The sequence below is a fragment of the Salvelinus sp. IW2-2015 genome, linkage group LG22 (genome assembly GCF_002910315.2).
Source record: "Salvelinus sp. IW2-2015 linkage group LG22, ASM291031v2, whole genome shotgun sequence".
NCBI classification, from domain to species: domain Eukaryota; kingdom Metazoa; phylum Chordata; class Actinopteri; order Salmoniformes; family Salmonidae; genus Salvelinus; species Salvelinus sp. IW2-2015.
This window is the reverse complement of record NC_036862.1, coordinates 27,337,179-27,358,137: the sequence shown is the minus strand read 5'-3', so window position 1 is coordinate 27,358,137 and position 20,959 is coordinate 27,337,179. Positions and strand designations below refer to the sequence as shown.

Here is a 20,959-nt window from a genome sequence, read left to right as displayed (position 1 = left end):
CTGACCGTGATATGGATGGAATAGCTCACTTTACGATTCCTAGTTGGAACTGCTTTCTAGCTAACGGTAGCTGGCTGGCACGTTAGCTGACCTGCGGCTGATGTGCACTGCGTGATCAGCCAACCACCAGCGATTACAATCAGTTGTCTATCATGCCCCAATGTGTTGATATCTCATATCTGACCTTTCCCACACATGTATCAATGTTATCCGAAATACAAACTGCCCGCTAGTTCTCTGCAGACCACGGTTGGCTGGAGTCTAGACTGGAGTCAATTGTTGATTAGCTGGTCTATTAGCCTGTGACTAGGCCGTCGCTAGTTAATTTAGGTCTAACTAGATTTACAGACACTACTAAAATATGCACAGGCGTACATCCTATTGGTTCAATTCCAATTGATGGCTAACGTTAGTGGCTATCTGAATTAGCAAACCAACTGACGTTGTCTTCTAAGTTATAGTGCACTACAAATTACCAGCAGAAGTTTGCTATTTTAGAATGTGTGTGTGGTTCATTCCGCATAAGTAAGATAATGGTACTGTGATGTGGCTTATTCCAGCCTCCTAAAGACGCCAAGCAAGGGGAAGGATTCCGGGAAGTCCAAAAAGGACAAGGACCCAGCCAACAAATCCGGAGGCAAAGCCAAGAAGAAGGTATGTCCTGGTATCCATTGATCTATTCTTGGGGGTTTATTCCTTTGGTGTCATAAAATGGTTGCACTGTCAGGAGTGACAACCTCTCCCATTTCCCCTGAGCAGAAGTGGTCCAAGGGAAAGGTGAGGGATAAGCTCAACAACCTGGTCCTCTTCGACAAGGCCACCATTGAAAAGTTGAACAAGGAAGTGCCCAACTACAAGCTCATCACACCAGCAGTTGTGTCGAGAGGCTAAAGATCAGGGGGTCTCTGGCCAGGGCTGCCCTCCAGGAACTGCTCAGCAAAGGTAAACCTGACCCCTGCTCTTGATTCTCAACCACAGTGTTTACCTGTAGTGAATTTGCTTAAATTAAGAACTAGTCGGGTAGCCACATCTGACTTTATGTAAGGCAGGGCCCTAACATCAAAGTGCGGATGTACATGTTTGTCAGAATACGATATACACTCTTTTGCATGGACTGCTGGTACACTACTGTCATGTTTATCTACAATAGTTTTTTTTTTGGCATGCTACACTCTGTGTCAGTAGTCTGAGGACAATGATCTGGTTCAATTTGATGCTTACAGTGAACCCCAGTTTGACTCAACAAGGCACTGACTCTTGTGGGGCTGCCGCAACCAACTATTAGATACTTTACAAAGCCTGTTAAGCCCCACTTACATATACCGATGTTTAGTGCTCCTCTCACTTGCCTTCCAAAAAACACTAAATATTTCAGAATTAGAACTCATTACAAAATTAACATTTTGTAATGTTCGTAAGTCCTGTTCCCTTCAATGTCACTTCTAACACCTGTCGGCAGTATAGTCTTCCTTCAAAATACTGTCGTTTTGGTCAATATTGGCTCTGATCAGTGACTACTAAGACTGGCACTGTAACTTGATGTCTGCTCTTTCAGCATCAAGTGTTGTGTATATTGTCCTAACTTGTCGGGCAGTGAGTGGGTCTGACTTTTCTGAGTGAGTTGGTAATGTGGGACCATAGTATTTCAATATCTGTACAAAATAAATGGCACGTTCCATTCTGCAACCCCTCTAGGCATGATCAAATTGGTGTCAAAACCACAGATCGCAGGTGATCTACACACCGGAACACCAAGGGTCCCGAGGAGGAGGGTGGTGTTGTGGTTCCAGACAAGCCAGAGAAGCCTGAGAAGGCAGCTAAGGCATCAAAGGCAGAGAAGGCAGAGAAGGAAGAGAAAGCATAAACTGGTATGTTATGATAGTCCTGATGGAACTGGCCTACATTTTATTGCGACAAACTGAATATTCCTCACTGCAATTCACTGTTGCTGGTATTATCTGATTTTAATGTGTTGGCGTTAAATATGTTACACACATGTTAACAGGCAGGTTGGAGGACTACGGCTATAAATACCATCTAAAATCATCTTGTTTTTTTCAGGTTGTGATTCCTGTGTTCAGATGTGATGTAAGGRGAATAAAATTCTTAAAAGAGATTTGCATTTCGTTTTTTTGTATTCCTTGTGATATTCTCCCTGATGTCTGTGTACTCTTAGTGTTGAAGGACCTTTTAGCTCCAGATCATTTAGCTTGAATGAGTTGACACTCAATTGCATTTGGCTGGAGATCTGTGAATCTAGTTTCAGAATGACAACTCTTATTTGATATATTCTAATGTACACAGCAATTGATCTAGCAATATCCACAAGGTGCAAACCTAGACTTTGAACAAATTGGGGTTACAATATTACATACAATGTTTCCTCTGCATGAAAACACTTCCAACTCACTTCAACTTCACTGTGAACATRGTTGCCAAATCAAGTCCAGGGCCTCAGACCTGCCATTGACTGTTGGTGGTTTTTCAGTCTTGCCCTTGCATCAAATAAGTTTGAAAATGTAATTCCGGTGGGAGAGGACAGTGCTGTGGCGTGTAACATAAAACTAAGTGGTGTGAAGTGTTGTGGCGGTATTACACTATCAAAATGGTGCTTTGGGACAGAAGACGAGTGGGCTGAGGCGTCCCCTTGGAGGCACGCTGCCGAGGATGTTTACACCTCACTTAGTGTGTTGTGTTCAATTAGTATCAATGCTTCCTTTATAATGGAACTCGGCCAACCCTACATTTGTGCTTTCACTTGAGCTGTATTTGTTAATTTTGTCACCCATTAAATTCAGTAGGACCTCCGGGTTCCTGTATTCCAAATAAGGTGGATTGTTTCGATGCATTTCTGGTAGGGTTGGAACGTAACCATAACCCCTACTGTAACCTTTTAACTTAAACTTCCATGTTGGGGGGGGGGGGTCCCAAAGATCCCGGATAACGAGAGACCAATGTGTTTCTGCTTTCATCAGTGTTGGAGTCAGCAGTGGATGCATGTAAAGAGCTGCTACAGGCAACTGAAGAGTGGGTTATTTATTGACAAATGTCATGAAATAAATGAACTTCTCTGCTTCAGMTTAGGGGCTTGAGCTCGGGGTGGGTGAGACGCAGGGTAGCTTACTGATGGATGCTGCCGCTCGTCATTGCACAGCACTACCTTGAGCGGCGATGGAAGAAAGAAAACAGTCCACGGAACACTGACTGATTCTCACCCTCATCTGCCACCATCGGGTCCTCTGGCATCACGCCTATGAGAGCAAAACAACTTTTGGTTTCCTTAATTTTTCTCCCATTACTTATTGATTTATATGGATAACTGTATGCTACAGCGGTTAAATGTCACATTTAATAGTCACGTGTAATTGTTTAACCTTTTGTCAAATGACCAAGAAATGTATTTAAAGTAAATATTTGACCAAGAAACAGATTAGCATATGCACTAAGCTGTTTATATTTTGTTACTGTTCCGTCTCTGCTGGTAGCAATTTGCCATGTCTTCATATAATAGTATGAATCAAGGTTGAGTGAAATGATACAAAGCTCTGCATAACAAACTCCCCACACTGCTTCCATTTCAACTTCTGCTACAGTAACGCCACTATCTATTAATACAAATGTATTAGTCATATGTATGGGATACACATTGTATATATCATCCAAATAAACGTGTGTTTCGTGTATTTGATACCATTCCACTTATTTAACTCCATCCACAAGCCCTTCCTCCCCAATTATGGTGCCACCAATCTCCTGTGGAACATAATGTAAATAGTAGAATAGAACTAAAATGTTTTAGCGTAAGTATTTAATACATGCTCCTAGTTGTAGCCTGCCTGTCTCTTCTGTTACTGACAGCCCTCCACAAGATCGACCAGGTCTACCTGTCATACTGAAGCTGTCAAGAAGACCACTGCCAAACTCCCAAGTGAAAGCTATAACTGAAGCTTCTTAAATTAGACTCAAGCTCATGCTTTGCAAGTGACACACTGGTATTCATGGAGGCTAAGGGCACATCAGATTCCAGACAACTGATTTCCCACCTCGACACTTTTGAAAGTATTTCCCAGAGTCACAGATACCCTGCTGTATCAATGAGCGTTGGCTGCTCGCAGAGATGATTTGAGAGGGTAATCAAAATAAGAAGGGAAGCCCAAGGTAGAGAGAGAGGCACATTTGATATGCAGGAAGTGGGAGCGCCGTCTCATGGTGATTAGTTGGGGCAGTTCCATGGCTAGATTTATGGCACGCAGCTGTTGAACGCCTGACAGACATCCGAGGCAAGGGATCCACTGCTGCTACCCCTTTTACTGCTGCTTCAGAAGAGCTCTGTTTGCTACCGGAGAGGAAGCTCGTTGTCTCAGCACACAAAGGTAGGCAACATGCTCTCATTGTCATTGCTACTGTACAAGTCAGTGCTCTGTGAATATCTGCAGCTTTTGAATACTCTAGTGTTTAAACTCAAGTCTTCACAGTCTAAACTTTGACCTGTCTTGTGATTGTCTGGTGGTGACATTGGTGTCCTTATTGTTTTGCTTATTTTCACTTTTTTATTTTAGATGTGTGATTTTTACAGAAAGAAAAACTCTTGAATTTAAATGTAAGTGGATTTATTGTCCCAGAACTATTGTTTCATGTGCTGGTAATAATTTGACCATACATGGTCAAGAATATTCGAAGACAGAAAAAAGTTGACAGTGTACTTCAGTTACAATTTAAGTTAATTTCCCTTGTTACTGTATCATATCATTCTGTTGATTAGTTTTGCTCATGTTATGTCCTGTGGCTCTTTTAAAATTTAGAACCCAATGCTATGCCCTATTTTTAGAAGTGGAAGCATTACAGCAGATGTGAGACATGGACACAGCAGCTTAGACAGAGACAAAACACTTAGCAGAGAACTGAAAGGGCTTGGCCTTCGATCGCCTTCTTTCCGACAGCTCACATTTGAGCTCCTGAGTATTGTTTTTTCCCCCAGCAGTCGTTATGTGAATATCCTCCAGCTAACTCACTATGGGGCTTTGGAAGTTCTGCTGGCACCTGAGCAGGTCAAAGTGAGGTGACAGAACATGGCAGTAATCGTAGCATCACTGGTTTGAGGTTAATGGACAAGGGCCCCAAGATAAAAAGCAATGTTAAAAGTCTATAAGGTGAACTCAATACTCTTCATAATAGGAGAACAGTGAAGTCTTATTGGGCTTTTTAAATTAGTTTTAAAAGCCTTTTCATGTGATCAGGCCTCATAAAGAATTGTGTTCAACTACTAGGCTTCTGTTCTGTGAAAGTGACATGACTAGCATTTTGTTTCCTAAAGCACATTAGCTGAGGAGGATTCTTTCCATTGCAGTCCAGTGGTGAGGTTGTTTAAGGAATGTTTATTTGGGTTGCTATGGTAAGATTGGTCTGTGGCTGGGCTGGCACGCTGAAACTGGAGCCTGAAAACCTTAAGAAATTCTGCCACCAGGCTGCTCCCACACTGTTGTTTTAGCAGTAGCTCTCTTCCTAATGCTTCTCTTTAAATTAATTAGGGAAAGAAGATTCATTAACACCTCAATTAACATTTCAGTTATTCAACCTTTATTATTAATTTTGGCACTCCACACAGTATTATTACAGTGTAATTTTTTTTGCACATATATGCACTTTCTTAAATTCATACTGCTAACACACTGTATGGGCATCTCTAATTTATATTCTATGGTACCATTTTATAAAGAAAGGGTATAAGCCCTGTGTGGATGGTTCTTTTCAGTTAGTTATAGTTTGTATTCACTATAAGATGGGTCAAGAGGAAACCAATTTTGGGAACTGTTGCAATCCAATTTGTCATTATGATTTATTCTGATGACTCAGTCCAATTAACAATACAAATGAGCATTGGTATATAAAAAAAAGCATACCACACAACAAAGATTACCTCCACATTTCCTTGGGTTAGTTTTTTCTGCTACATCATTTGTGTGAATAAGGGTTATTTATCACTGCTAGTCTGTGGATACAGTGTGACAGGTCCTGAGGAGAGGTGGGACCTGGTGGTGAGAGATACTCTCTATCCTTTATTCCAACACACTTGCTGRCTTTGCAAGTTTGCATTTTTATGGTAACAGCAGGAAACAAGCTGTTTGTATATGCAATGACTAGGCGTTTATCATCTTCTCTGAAACATCTCTTCCTAGGGAACGGACCCAAGTAGGGAGCATGTATACTATTAATCCATCTACCTTTGATTTAGTCACTAAGATATACCGCTGAGGGAGCAACATGGTGGTATTCAGTAAAAAAAATTGTCTTAACAAACAGAAATGAGGAGTTATAATAAAAACAAAGAGCTATAATAGTGCCACACATTGCCAGTTAACTTCCCCAGCCTCTCCAGGTAGGCCTAACCTTATTATTATTGGTTGGGAGCCAGCCAAATTACACTGAGGTGCTGTACTAGCTTAGCATCTGTTCATGTCAGGAAAGAATTATAGATCACAATGAAAAGTTGCTCCTTAAACATGGTGGAGACCATGTTTACTCCTCCAATGAGGCGGAGCATCTGTCCATATGTAAATCACCCAAGCTGCTATGTCTCCATTACACACTGGCATGAAACAAATCAACTAGACAGTCAGTTTACCATTTGTTTCGTTTTTGTCAACAAGCTAATGTCAGTATGAAGTAAACAGCAGATCTTGGGGAAACTGGGATGATACAGAAACTATGTTGTGTGAAATAATTTGCAGTATTGGTGTCGACCAGTGGAGGCTGGTGAGGGGAGGATGACTCATAGTAATGGCTGGAATGGAGTAGATGGAATACATCTATTCCATTCCAGCCATTACTATGAGKTGTCCTCCACTGGTGCTGACAGAGATGAAATTAAATGAACAGATTAATTCATTTGTATCACCTTTATCAGTCACATTTAATCATGGTGTCTGTATATACTTTATTCACGCAGTGTTAAACATGATTCTAGGATTCAGGGTGGAGATTATTTGGTGAAAGGGCTTGTTTCATTGTCATTGTTCGTGAAAGGCATTTTTTTAGCTACTACCTACAACTCAATTAATTTTCTTCAGGCATTGACTTGAATGAAAGTATAAACGTTGATTAATCAATTAAATGTGACACCAGCCCTGGCTCCATTCCTGTAGGGCAAAAAAGCTATGGCTTTGTGCTCAGCCCTCAGACTATATTCTCAGCGCATTCTTTAGAAATATTACTGGGCTTTTCATGTCTCTGTTTCATATCATCGATCCACCCTTTACAGAAGAGTAGAATGCTTGAAAAAAAAAAAGTTAGCTCTAACTGGTCAATAATTGAGATCATTTTGCTCTTGTATGACAAAAATATGAAGAAGCAGCAAAGCCTTTGCCATTTATATCTCTGGTACTGTTGATTTATATGAGTGTGCATTCCGATAGAACCCAAGAATCACGCTCTGTTCAGTTCTACAGTATATGGTCTGGACTTAAAACTAAAGCCAATGGAATGAGGAGTTCTCTCTCTTGCCATCTTTGAGATGTCAGAAATATATTCAAGTTTTCCATGTGTTCTMGCCAGATATCCAGCTGATCATTAGTGACGGAGGTGTTTAGAGTCATAAGAACAGGCATTGTACTGTACATGGTTGCTAATAATATGAGGCAATTTCCAATAGATTTTGTTTTATTCAACCTTCATTTAACTAAGCAAGTCCACTGGTGATGCATGATGATGATGATTATAAATAACTGCCACTTCAGGGTAATGTATAGTCAGTCAGACATGTCCATTGATCTAAACTGCCTCTTTTCTTGTCCATGTGTTTTCCCCAGCAGATGGTGAGGGAGCAGTATGTCAACACCACCCAGGACAGCAGTGTCCCTGCCCCGGTCCCTGACTCAATTTATAAGATCGGGATCTACGGTTGGAGGAAGCGCTGCCTCTACTTGTTTGTCTTGCTGCTCATTATCATCCTCACTGTGAACTTTGCCCTTACCATATGGATCCTCCGGGTCATGTGGTTTAACACGGTATGTTGGGTCACTGACATGGCTCTCCAAAGACCACTTAGCTCTAGCTCATTAATAACACGTTACCTGACCTTTACTATAGACTACAGACAGATTTAAAATCAAATCAAATTCTACCTTACAGTGAAATGCTTACTTACAAGCCCTTAACCCACAATGCAGTTTTAAGAAAATAAAACCTGGGGGGCAGTGCAAATAGTCTGGGTAGCCATTTGATTAGCTGTTCAGGAGTCTTATGGCTTGGGGGTAGAAGCTGTTTAGAAGCTTCTTGGACCTAGACTTGGCGCTCCCGTACCACTTGCTGTGAGAACAGTCTTTGACTAGGGTGGCTGGAGTCTTTGACAATTTTTAGGGCCTTCCTCTGACACCTCCTGATATTGAGGTCCTGGATGTCAGGAAGCTATATTTTGGGGTGGTTGTATGGACAAAACGCCATATAATATTTTTCCTGAATCAATTAAAAATTAGAAATGTTTGTTAATGAGACAAAGAAACATCCCTCCAGATGCAAATGTGGATTTATGAAGATGCTCTAGAACAGTGGTCACCAACCGGTCCATCGCGATCGACTGGTCGATCACCAAACATTTCTGTAGAAAAGCCAACGATAAAGGCTTTTCCGCTTCTTTATTTATTTTTTCATTCGACTGCGTTTTTTGGCGGAAGGTGCATTTGATTTAGAAGCTCTGCGCGCTGGGTACGCAGCGTGTTCCCATTTTTAACCTTTTAATTTGTCTGTAGTGACAAACTCCGCCTACCAGGCTGACAAGGATAGCCAATCAGATAGCTCGAATCACCGTGCCTATAGGTTCCACGACCCACAGAGTTTGATATTATTATTTAACTAGGCAAGTCAGTTTAAGAACAAATTCTTATTTACAATGACGGCCTCCTGCGGGGACAGGGCAGGGATTAAAACATAAATATAAAATAGGACAAAACACACATCACGACAAGAGAGACAACACTACATAAAGAGAGACCTACAACAGACCGACAACAGCAACACATGACAATAACATGGCAGCAGCACAAAACATGGTACAAATATTATTGGGCACAGACAACAGCACAAAGGGCAAGAAGGTAGAGACAACAATACCACGCGAAGCAGCCACAACTGCCAGTAAGAGTGTCCATGATTGAGTCTTTGAATGAAGAGATGGAGATAAAACGGTCCAGTTTGAGTGTTTTTTGCAGCTCGTTCCAGTCGCTAACTGCAGCGAACTTAAAAGACGAGCGACCGAGGGATGTGTGTGCTTTGGTGACCTTTAACAGAATGTGACTGGCAGAGTGTTGTATGTGGAGGATGAGGGCTGCATTATGTATATTAGATAGGGGGAATGAGGCCTAAATAAATAAGCATCAACAAGTGGATCTTGCGACGGCTATACAGAGATGACCAATTACAGAGTAGTATAGAGTTCAGTTACTTGAGATTTCATAACTTTTAAAACTATTACCAGGGAGAAACTGTCAAAGAATACAGCAAAGAGCTGCTGTTTTTATAAGTGTGATTCTTCTCCTTACTTCCATCTCGCACGGCAGCTGCAATGACTAAAAGGCACCGCAAACTCAATCTGACGCCTGCATTGGCTGTATGGCATTTACGGTAATACGGCCTCTGCAGAAGTCAGAGCAAACATGCGTTTTGCGCTTCGCGGTGCTGTTGTCAAGGAAGTGAGTTTGTGTTTAACAGGACCTCCCGCCCCACCTACTGTCAACCAATCATATCAATGAGGAGCTTCTGAGCCACATATAGAACAATGAGACATATATTTCACTAGAAGTATAAATGTAACGCATCCGTTTGGCGTTTCTACTCACTACCAAATATGGTAGTGAGAGGAAGCCCAGGGGCGGTAGTGGGAGAAGATGGAACGAGATGGATTTTGGCCGACATTCTACACATTTTCCCATCGATTAAACATTTGATATCAATACAGTTTTCTGTTCCTAAAACTAGAATCTGTAACGAACAGAGTGAACTACGTTTTGAAGACTTTCCCCGTCGCCAACATTTAAAAAAATCGTATTGTTTAGAAGGAGTGCAAACGCAAATTGAGTTATTGCACACGCGCACTTCACAGAGTAGGCGTTCCCTAACGGAAATATGCGCATGCATGCTAAAACTCGCCAATAGTATCTCTCTAGCCCGTGCTTGGCTCTATCCCCTCCTTGCTTGTTCTGCCCACTATGACTCATTTGTTCCCGTTTGAAACGACAGGCTGTGGTCTATCTTGATTTAGTTATAAGTATATTTGACTGAGCCCTCTGCATTGTTAAAAAATGTCGGAGGCGCACGACGATTCCGTACAGAGCTCAATTTGGCCTCTGCATTCCTCTGGAGGCTCTGCAATTGCGTCACACCATCCATACGGCGCCCCGACCTAATGTCTGATCAAACTGGCTCTTAGTAGCGAAGTGTATCAATTGGCCAGCGTTTTTATTACTAGCAGCTCCTTCTGTCTATATTAATATCGAGGAATATTTCACATTCTCTGGTCATAGGAACAACATGAATTTGTCAATGAGGCAGAAATAATGCGGTGCGACTCGAGTTTCGACATCAATGGGAGGAGGTGTACCCTCTCTGGTCACTCAACTGGAGGAAAGAAGAGAGCAGGGACCGTGAGAGGCGGATCCTCTGTTGCTCTCTCCTTCCCTCCGCTGAGACTGACCATCCAGTTCAGTAAAATAAAAAGCTACTTATTTCAATTTATGCTCAGCTGTGCCTCAAGTGATACAACAACTAATCTATTTTGTTATGAAAGCTCGAGTTTTGAAATATAATATGGTCTGAGATGAACAATATTGGCAGGCCAAGCATATAGCCAATATGATGTGATAATGTATTAGGCAAAAATGTTTTGATTAATTTTGCATTGATTTACAATTTAAGTAATGTTTAAAAAGTGATAGAAGCCCCATTTATACCTGCTTCTAACTTACGTCCTTTGTCCTGATTTTGTCCACATTCTTATTGTGCCCACATTTTTAGACAGGTGTAGACAATCAAAAGACACAATTGTGATCTGATTGTGATCAGATCATCCTGCAACCCTTCGGAAGTAGTCAGAAAACGCATTGTGTCTGGATATCTTACAAGTGTAGACAGATCTGGASAGAGAAACCATTTAAATCATAATTATTCCGCCCTCTAAAATCTTTGACAGGTGTAACCATTAACTTATTACATCAATATGTGTCTTACAATAAATACATACTATTTAGCTGTGAAATCGTTTATATAAAGGAAGAGACCAGGAAATCAGGTCACAATGCAGACACAGTGGACAGATAGCAGACACATTTTAATACCATGTGTAGACACATTTCTGGAAATGAAGGCACAATTAGAATTTAGACAAGATCAGGACAAAGGACTCATGTTAGCACCAGGTATAAGTAGGGCTTAGGAGTAACTGAAACATCACAACACAACACACCCTGGGAATGTAGTGACTGCATTGGCAGAGCAAACACATAGATCTCTGCTGCTTTAGTTTGAGTTTACCCTCAGTCCTGGAGGGTATAGCCACATGTCTCTTATCCTTGGCATCCAATGGCTGCCTGGTGGGATGAATAAAAACCAACATTTGCCCTCTAGCACAGTAAGCTTAGTTTTATACACATTTCATGATTCCTCCGTCCTTTTGGAATATAGCCTGAGKGAAGTAGTTATTAGGTGGAATTGAAATCAGAGATTCTGCTTTTCTTTCACACTGGATCATTATCAAAGTCACTATTGCCTGGGGTGCTATGAATCATATATTTACTACAGTGTGTTTAACTCCCAACACTATACCCAGCAGAGACCAGCACCTAAAATAGATTCACTCACCATCCAGAGTTAGAAACAACACATGGTGTCACAGAAATCCTTGGGGACACAGTATGGTCATGGTTACGGAGTGAATTTCTTGTAGGACCCTGTGCACTGCCTTTTCTCTGATGCCTTGCTGAGTTAATTCTTTCTGCTTGTCATTGCAGGAAGGGATGGGACACCTAAAAGTAACATCGGACGGAGTGAGGCTTGAGGACGGCGAGTCAGAGTTCCTCTTTCCTCTCTACGCCCTAGAGATCCACTCCAGAGAGGTAAGCAAACAGGCTCCTACACTCCTCCTTCTCCTCTTCCTTCCTCCTCCTGCTCCTCCTTCTCCTCAAACACTCATACCCAGTCCAATAGGGTTGTGTTGATTACAAGTGGTCTGGGTTCCTAAGCTCTGACTCATTGTCAGGAAACCATAGAAATCAAAGTTGATTGTTTGTTGAWTCTAGGAGCGCTTCCTGTTAAAAACACTGGGCAATTACACCAAAACAACTTTCCTGAGGGATAGTCAGATGATCTGTATTTTGACATCGTTCTCTTGCGTAGTTGGGAAATGTGTCTTACTCAATAAGCTTTGGCAGTCCCTGTGGATGTACAGTGCAGCAAGTTCCTTATTTACCTCCTGGATATTTGTGGTGGAAAACAGTCAATGGTGTGCAATCGAGCAGCAGATGGTAACACTTTGCAGCAGTTGTCTACATGTTTATGGTTTTTCCTCACTGTGCTGTGTTTTCCCCCACTCTGTCTTTGAGCTTCATTAAAAACGCAATGTATTCACCATTTATGGACTGACACTTTCATCACTGAAGTCGACAGTTTTGAATTAGATTCAGTGTTCATTATACACAACCTGCTTTTCACGACTTGCCCAAATAGGCTACATCTCTTTAGCCTATTGTAACTCAGTAGTGCTTTCTGAAAGGTATGAATGAAGACCAGATACTTGAACCTGTGAGCATAACGATGCATTTTGTAGCATTCATTGGCAATGCATCATTTTGTGTTGTGCCCCATGTTCAATTAAAGTCCTGTCCAGTGATATCTGACATGCACAGGATGCTTATTGATGACCAAAGAGTTATTTTTTTRCCAGGACTCCTCTCTCTTGGTGAACTCGTCTGAAAACGTCACCCTCAATGCCCGCAATGAAAATAATGATGTCACAGGAAGTCTCTCTGTAGGTAAGTGGACAGAAAACACACACACCTACACACATACAGCATGCTAGCAATATTTATAAATTGCACTATTCAACTGATATATGGACACTTCAGCAATTTCATTCATGGACTTGTCCTGCAGCTCTATTGTATGTAATACAAAATTAGCAATGACAAAACGCATCTCCCCTTTTATATTCCATCAGATTGCCATTAATACCCCATGCCCAGCTTTCTATCATCAGTACCAGAATGGCCTATCTGTTACACCAGGGGCCTCAGACCTACAGAGACTATTATTTGCGCACCTTTTATGGCTGGCCAGTGGGGTTCGTAGAGGAGTGTGCCATAATTAGAGGGGTAACAAACGACTAAACTAATTACAGTGTTTCACGAGACTGTTATGTATTCTTGGTCATTATGCCATAAAAGGCATTGACCTATCTATGTGACCCTCTGTGAAGGAAGTTTAAGGGTTTTAAAGAACAGTTATTTGGTCTATTCCCCCTCAGACATACTGTAAGTCGTTTGGAAAGAACATCTTGTTCTGTTCTTTTATAGAAAATGGTATTGAAGTGTATTAAATATCTCACTGGCCTGTTTCTGCCCGGAGACAGTTGGACAGTAGGCCTACCGGCACCCTGGCTTTATTTCTTATGAAAGAGAGGTGACAAAGTGAACAAATTCATCCAAATTTTAAAGCTGRGTGCAAAATGTACATGTTTTAGTGATACAGCATATGATACCTCAATTATGCTAAGCCTATGTCTCCCAGTCCCACAGCTTTGACTGCTTCTGGTCTCTAATATTTCTCCCTGGTGTCATTTTAGGTCCAAATGTGGCCCAGGGAAATGCACAGAACTTTGTCATCAGCTCCAACACCAAGATGCTGTTTTCTGCTGATGACAAAGAGGTGGTTGTTGGGACAGACAAGCTCCGTGTCACAGGTACAATCATGTCTGCACTGTCAGTGTCACACCACTTAGCCCATACATGTGTATACAGCATTACAGATATGAACTACAAACAGGGTTTTCATTCATTTTATTGTAATTTATGAGAGCAATGTACTGAATCACTGAGTGTTTTCTTACATATCAAAGTAATATATTTTCATTTGACATAGTAGTTACTGGACTGGAGCAGTTTATTACTTTTTCTGCGAAGTTGTCCTTGAAAAGGTATTGAAAGTCAAGCTCATTCATCTAAAAATGACAGGAAAGGTGACAGAAACACTGCTTTTTAATTTGTTGGTTTATAATTAAAGTATATTTATAATATAATGTAAATTGAAGCTACATTAACTAAGAACGGAAGTCAAACATATCAGAGTCCACCCAATTGTTTATAGACTGTATGCTCAAGTTGTCTATTTTGCCTAAATCTCTTTGTTGTGTCCAGTTTTAGTATTGATGGGAGGTCAGTGCCCTCGTGCTGTGTGGGGTAATTAGCTGAAGAGAGTGTCCTTTGATAGCTTCATTATGTCTCGGACATCTGGAGCCTGACGTACCGCTGAACGGTGACGGTCATTTCACTTTAGCAAGACACTGAGCAAAAGTTAACACAACCTTGGCCAGAAAACCACAAACAGAACAAAGCTAAAGATGTGTATACTGTTACAATATCACTATCAGACCTAGTGAGACTCTATAGTGTGATGTCAGGTGAGCAGCTTTGCATGCTATGGTAACATACGATTGGCAAAGGCTGGTGGTAATAAAGATGTAATTAGCTAGCCAAGGGAGCTGTCAACCACAGTGATTAAAGCAAACATTCTCTCTCTCCTTCAAGTCTGGTGGTTGGAGGTGACTCTGAGCCAGTGCACATGTCATCCTCTCACTAACACCAGTTGACAAGCACCTAGGGGAACAATTGACTGTCAGGACCTGTAGACCCACTCACAGTACATAGCAGAATGAAATAGAATACTATATGTAACCTGTATCCCTATGGTAACACCAATGATGTTTCATTGTAATTAACTATCAACTTAATAAGGAGCACCTTGTGTGTTTGTTTTTATTTAGGTCTAGAAGGTGCCCTGTTTGAACACTCTGTAGAGACGCCCCTGCTCAAAGCTGAGCCCTTCAAAGACTTGAGGTAGATGCTGGATCCCATAACCATTGACATCTTGGAATAGGCCAATATGAAATTTGAACTCTTAATTCCAAGCAGTTAATGATTGTTTTATCACAGTCATATGTGGAACTGATCAAACTGATGTTCTCCTGTGTGTTCCAGGCTGGAGTCTCCAACCCGCTCTCTCAGCATGCATGCACCAAAGGGAGTCTTTGTCAAAGCACTGGCCGGGAACATCGAGGCTGTATCTAACATGGACTTTCTATTGCACTCCAGTGAAGGACTGGTGAGGCAATGTGTGATTTACTTGCTATTGACTGGCAGTACTGTACTTATATTTTACACTACATGTGACAGAGACATGTACATTTACTTACTGGCCTTGATATCCATAAATAGCAGCGATGCTGTCCCCTAGTGGCATGTAAATGTACAGTGCATTCGGAAAGTATTAAGACCCCCTTGACTTTTCCCACATTTTGTTACGTTACAGCCTTTTTCTAAAATGGATAATATAGTTTTTTCCCTCATCAATCTACACACAATACCCCATAATGACAAAGCAAAAACTGTTTTTTAGAATAAAAAACCCCACAGAAAATATTACATTTACATAAGTATTCAGACCCTTTACTCAGTACTTTGTTGAAGCACCTTAGGCAGCGATTACAGCCTCGAGTGTTCTTGGGTATGACGCTACATGTTTGGCACACCTGTATTTGGGGAGTTTCTCCAATTCTTCTCTGCAGATCTTCTCAAGCTCTGTCAGGTTGGATGGGGAGCGTTGCTGTACAGCTATTTTCAGGTCTCTCCATAGATGTTCGATAGGGCTATCTTCTGTATACCACCCTTACCTTGTTACAACACAACTGATTGGCTCAAACGCATTAAGAAGGAAAGAAATTCCACAAATGTACTTTWAACAAGGCACACCTGTTAATTGAAATGCATTCCAGGTGACTACCTCATGAAGCTGGTTGAGAGAATTCCAAGAGTTTGCAAATCTGTCATCAAGGCAAAGGGTGGCTGTTTGAAGAATCTCAAATATAAAATATATTTTGATTTGTTTAACACTTTTTGGGGGTTACTACATGATTCCATATGTGTTATTTCATAGTTTTGATGTCTTCACTATTATTCTACAATGTAGAAAATAGTACAAATAAAGAAAAACCCTTAAATGAGTAGGTGTATCCAAACCTTTGACTGGTACTGTATATGTATGTTTTTCAGCAGTGGCGTGTATATGTAAACTCTGCAAAAAAAGAAATGTCCTCTCACTGCCCACTGTGTTTATTTTCAGAAAACTTAAAATGTGTAAATATTTGTATGAACATAACAAGATTCAACAACTAAAACATAAACTGAACAAGTTCCACAGACATGTGACTAACAGAAATMTAARAATGTGTCCCTGAACAAAGGGGTGGTCAAAATCAAAAGTAACAGTCAGTATCTGGTGCGGCCACCAGCTGCATTAAGTACTGCAGTGCATCTCCTCCTCATGGACTGCACCAGATTTGCCAGTTCTTACTGTGAGATGTTACCCAACTCTTCCACCAAGGCACCTGCAAGTTCCCGGACATTTCTGGGGGGAATGTCCCTAGCCCTCACCCTCCGATCCAACAGGTCCCAGACGTGCTCAATGGGATTGAGATTCGGGCTCTTCGCTGGCCATGGCAGAACACTGACATTCCTGTCTTGCAGGAAATCATGCACAGAATGAGCAGTATGGCTGGTGGCATTGTCATGCTGGAGGGTCATGTCAGGATGAGCCTGCAGGAAGGGTACCAGATGACAACAAGCTCAGTCCGATGATGCTGTGACACACCGCCCCAGAACATGACGGACCCTCCACCTCCAAATCGATCCCGCTCCAGAGTACAGGCCTTGGTGTAACGCTCATTCCTTCGACGATAAACGCGAATCCGACCATCACCACTGGTGAGACAAAACCGCAAACTCGTCAGTGAAGYGCACTTTCTGCCAGTCCTGTCTGGTCCAGCGACGGTGGGTTTGTGCCCATAGGCAAAGTTGTTGCCGGTGATGTCTGGTGAGGATCTTCCTCACCAGGCCTACAAGCCCTCAGTCCAGCCTCTCTCAGCCTATTGCAGACAGTCTGATGGAGGGATTGTGCGTTCCTGGTGTAACTTGGGCAGTTGTTGCCATCCTGTACCTGTCCCGCAGGTGTGATTTTTGGATGTACCAATCCTGTGCAGGTGTTGTTACACGTGGTCTGCCACTGCGAGGATGATCAGCTGTCCGTCCTGTCTCCCTGTAGCGCTGTCTTAGGCGTCTCAGAGTACGGACATTGCAATTTATTTCCCTGGCCACATCTGCAGTCCTCATGCCTTCTTGCAGCATGTCTAAGGCACGTTCACGCAGATGAGCAGGAACCCTGGGAATCTTTCTTTTGGTGTTTTTCAGAGTCAGTAGAAAGGCCTCTTTAGTGTCCTAAGTTTTCATAACTGTGACCTTAATTGCCTACCCTCTGTAAGCTGTTAGTGTCTTAAAGACCGTTCCACAGGTGCATGTTCATTAATTGTTTATGGTTCATTGAACAAGCATGGGAAACTGTGTTTAAACCCTTTACAATGAAGATCTGTGTAGTTATTTGGATTTTTACGAATTATCTTTGAAAGACAGGATCCTGAAAAATGGCCGTTTCTTTTTTTGCTGAGTTTGTGTTTCAGCAGTGGCATGTATATGTATGTGTTTCAGCAGTGGCGTGTATGTGTTTCAGCAGTGGCATGTATATGTATGTGTTTCAGCAGTGGCGTGTATGTGTTTCAGCATTGGCATGTATGTGTTTCAGCAGTGGCATGTATATGTATGTGTTTCAGCAGTGGCGCGTATGTGTTTCAGCAGTGGTGTGTATGTGTTTCAGCAGTGGCATGTATATGTATGTGTTTCAGCAGTGGCGCGTATGTGTTTCAGCAGTGGCGCGTATGTGTTTCAGCAGTGGTGTGTATGTGTTTCAGCAGTGGCGTGTGTGTGTATGTGTTTCAGCAGTGGCGTGTGTATGTGTTTTCAGCAGTGGCATGTATGTGTTTCAGCGTGGCGTGTGTTGTATGTGTTTCAGCAGTGGCGTGTGTATGTATTGTTTCAGCAGTGGCGTGTGTAATGTATGTGTTTCAGCAGTGGCGTGTGTATGTATGTGTTTCAGCAGTGGCGTGTATGTGTTTCAGCAGTGGCGTGTATATGTGTGTTTCAGCAGTGGTGCGTCTGATCCCGCCCTTTGTTGTGTGTTGTCTGTGTAGGTGATTCTGGATGCCGAGACGGTGCGTCTGCCTAATCTCCCCCTGGGACAAGGAGGTGTGTCTGGAAACGCTCAGGGACTCTACGAAGTGTGTGTTTGTCCCAGCGGAAAGCTGTTCCTGTCCAAGGCCGGGGTCACCTCCACGTGCAGTGAAAGCCAAGAGTGCTAGTAAGCGTCTTTGGCATCAGATTATACCCTGGTGAATGAAAATGCCTTTATATTGGGTACTCTGAAACACTTTCATATGAATCCTCAAAAAGGCAAAACAAACAACCACAACTTTTCATATCTGAACAAAACTACCAGTTAAACTGAAGACATATCCTCTTAAGTAATTATTTCATGGTGCATTTTATTGATGGAAGTTAAATTTGAGACTATTTTACTATGTAACTGAAACAGTGACATGACAACTTTATACCACAATAAGCAGTATAGTTGTTGATACCATCTTATGTTTACACTGAGTTGAGATTGTTTATTTTATAATTATGGTATTATGGCTGGGCAATGAGGAGCTGGTTAACAGATTACATCCTATGCAATATGTTTTTTTGTGATGCAATAATATAGGACTTTGTGTGGGCCCAGTTTCCTGGACCCAGATGAAGCCTTGTCCACAATGGAGAATCTCCCATTGAAAGTGATTTTTAGTGTAGGCTTAATCTGGGSCTGGGAAACCGGCCCTTAGTGTATTAATATGTTGTGCATATGAGCAGAAAAGCATTATATGATCTAGTCTGTAGATAAGCTGAGTATACCAAACATTAGGAACACCTTCCTAATATTTTTGATACACACAGGAAACTGTTGAGTGTGAAAAACACAGCGTTGCAGTTCTTGAAACAAACCGGTGCGCTTGCCACCTACTACCATACCCCGTTCAAAGGCACTTTTAATTATGTTGTCTTGCCTATTGACCCTCTGAATGGCACACATACACAATCCATATCTCAATTGTCTCAAAGCTTAAATAATTATTCTTTAACCTGTCTCCCCCCTTCATCTACACTGATTTAAAGTGGATTTGACATCAATAAGAGGTCATAGCTTTCACCTGGATTCACCTGGTCAGTTTGTCATGAAAAGAGCAGGTGTTCTTATTGTTTTGTATACTAAGTGTATAATATAGTTAGTACAAATACAACCTAGTTATTGTCTAAGAAATAGAGTAGAAAATAGAGGTACAGTTGAATGCCTTTGTGTTTGTGTTACACATTCATTATGCAACATTGAGCAATCTGATACATCTGATCCTGTTGCACGAGATTTTAAAAGTTACTGTTTTCCCAAGTACTTAATTTCATCTCACAGTTCACCAGCTGCCACTTTTTTTTTTTTTTCATTTATGCATTTACTGTGTGAAATGTTTTTATATTGGAGTTTAGAGTATAGTCAGTCAAACTAATCAGTATTATAAGTAATAACTTTGTAATAATGGGAAATTAAAGGGATAGTGCGACATTTTGGCAACTTTTTCTACTTACCCAGTCAGATGCACTCATGGATACCATTTGTATGTCTCTGCTGCAGTTTGAAGGAAGTTGAAGGTACTTTCTGGAGCCATTGCTAACTAGTGCAATGACTGGAAGTGTACAGGAACAGCAAGCATGCATTTTCAACACTCTCTCAAATGTTCTATATTTTGTTTATCAATACATCATTGTGTTTCTATCTTCGGTCTTGGTATAGGCTCTGAAATTAAGTAGGCTATGTCGCACTCCTAATACTATTGCACTGCAATACTGTAGCCTTCCCATAGCCTACTGTCACATACTATCAAGGCTACCGGTCTATTTACTTTCGAGCATGCTTGGCTATTTAATTAGCGATTGATAAATGGTAGTCTACTATTTGTTGCGTAGCGGGAATAATTTAAATCAGTTATGTCAGAAAAGGAGACATCCTGCCTATATAATAAAAGTAAAATAAATATTAGACGACATGCTGCTATGCAATCTCCTTACCAATGGCAAATGCAACTGTTTTATCATTAGGCCTACATTTGAATGTTTTTATTTCCCTACCATCATTATAATTCCTGTGCATCAAACACCTCCCATTTTCCCCAAACAAACAATAAGCCTATTTGTTGCAATACAGTTGATCAACCTTCGAAAAGTTGTGCACACACATGGTTTGAGATTTGCGTGGAGATATGCACACTTTCCTGTRATGTTCACAATTGATAAATACCAACCTTTGCAGGAAAAAGTGGCATAAGCAAGGTTTAGAGTATTTTTTTGTGCGCACACACCTTTGATAAATGAGGCCCCTGTAGCCTGTGTGTTCTACTACTTTAGGGAATATTTATTGTACATTTAGATTTTAGAAAAAATGTTAGCTTGTTAGTTATCTTGTCACCACTTTGACTCTTACATAGATTCTAATGCATTACTGTTCGCTGTTAACCCATGTTTTATGTGCGTTTGCTTGTACTTATACAGCACGGTATGAAATATAATATAATATTCTATAATATTAAAAATTGTGAAGTTGAAGATGTTTTGATAAATTGTGGAACATGTGTGCCAGGTTTTGTATGTTTGAATAAAACATGTGCTATTCTTGTAAAAAGCTACTGTCTTTAACAGAATAAAATGTATATCATTGTTTGAAATGATGT

The 20,959-nt window shown here is 41.2% G+C and overlaps 1 protein-coding gene, 1 long non-coding RNA gene and 1 pseudogene across 3 annotated transcripts; 2 read left to right on the top strand and 1 right to left on the bottom strand.

Annotated features, from left to right (window-relative positions):
* The first annotated feature begins 399 nt into the window (after nt 1–399).
* Nucleotides 400–2,116, top strand: LOC111982704 (small ribosomal subunit protein eS25-like; annotated as a pseudogene).
* A 1,978-nt stretch (nt 2,117–4,094) lies between these two features.
* Nucleotides 4,095–20,953, top strand: LOC111949866 (gamma-sarcoglycan). Of its 2 annotated transcripts, none has more exons than XM_023967204.2 (8): nt 4,095–4,373; nt 7,806–8,003; nt 11,997–12,101; nt 12,929–13,016; nt 13,826–13,942; nt 15,023–15,095; nt 15,237–15,360; nt 18,335–20,953. In XM_023967204.2, the coding sequence occupies exons 2-8, from the start codon at nt 7,809–7,811 to the stop codon at nt 18,500–18,502; spliced, it is 870 nt and encodes a 289-aa protein (XP_023822972.1). In that variant the 5' UTR covers nt 4,095–4,373; nt 7,806–7,808; the 3' UTR covers nt 18,503–20,953. The 2 variants fall into 2 exon arrangements, with proteins under 2 accessions (XP_023822972.1, XP_023822971.1); XM_023967203.2 differs by having other exon boundaries at nt 4,096–4,373; nt 7,809–8,003.
* On the bottom strand, nt 11,301–12,002 carry LOC111949867 (uncharacterized). Its single transcript, XR_002875401.2, has 2 exons — nt 11,848–12,002; nt 11,301–11,576 (listed from the first exon to the last, which is right to left on the bottom strand). It is a non-coding gene; the product is annotated as an uncharacterized lncRNA (long non-coding RNA).
* Nucleotides 20,954–20,959: the final 6 nt, after the last annotated feature.

Excerpts from the sequence above, each read along its gene's own strand:
- LOC111949866 (XM_023967204.2), top strand. The coding sequence starts at position 7,809 with ATGGTGAGGGAGCAGTATGTCAACACCACCCAGGACAGCAGTGTCCCT. Across the intron at positions 13,017-13,825 it reads CACAGGAAGTCTCTCTGTAG|GTCCAAATGTGGCCCAGGGA; the intron begins GTAAGTGGACAG and ends GTGTCATTTTAG. Across the intron at positions 15,361-18,334 it reads TGCACTCCAGTGAAGGACTG|GTGATTCTGGATGCCGAGAC; the intron begins GTGAGGCAATGT and ends TTGTCTGTGTAG.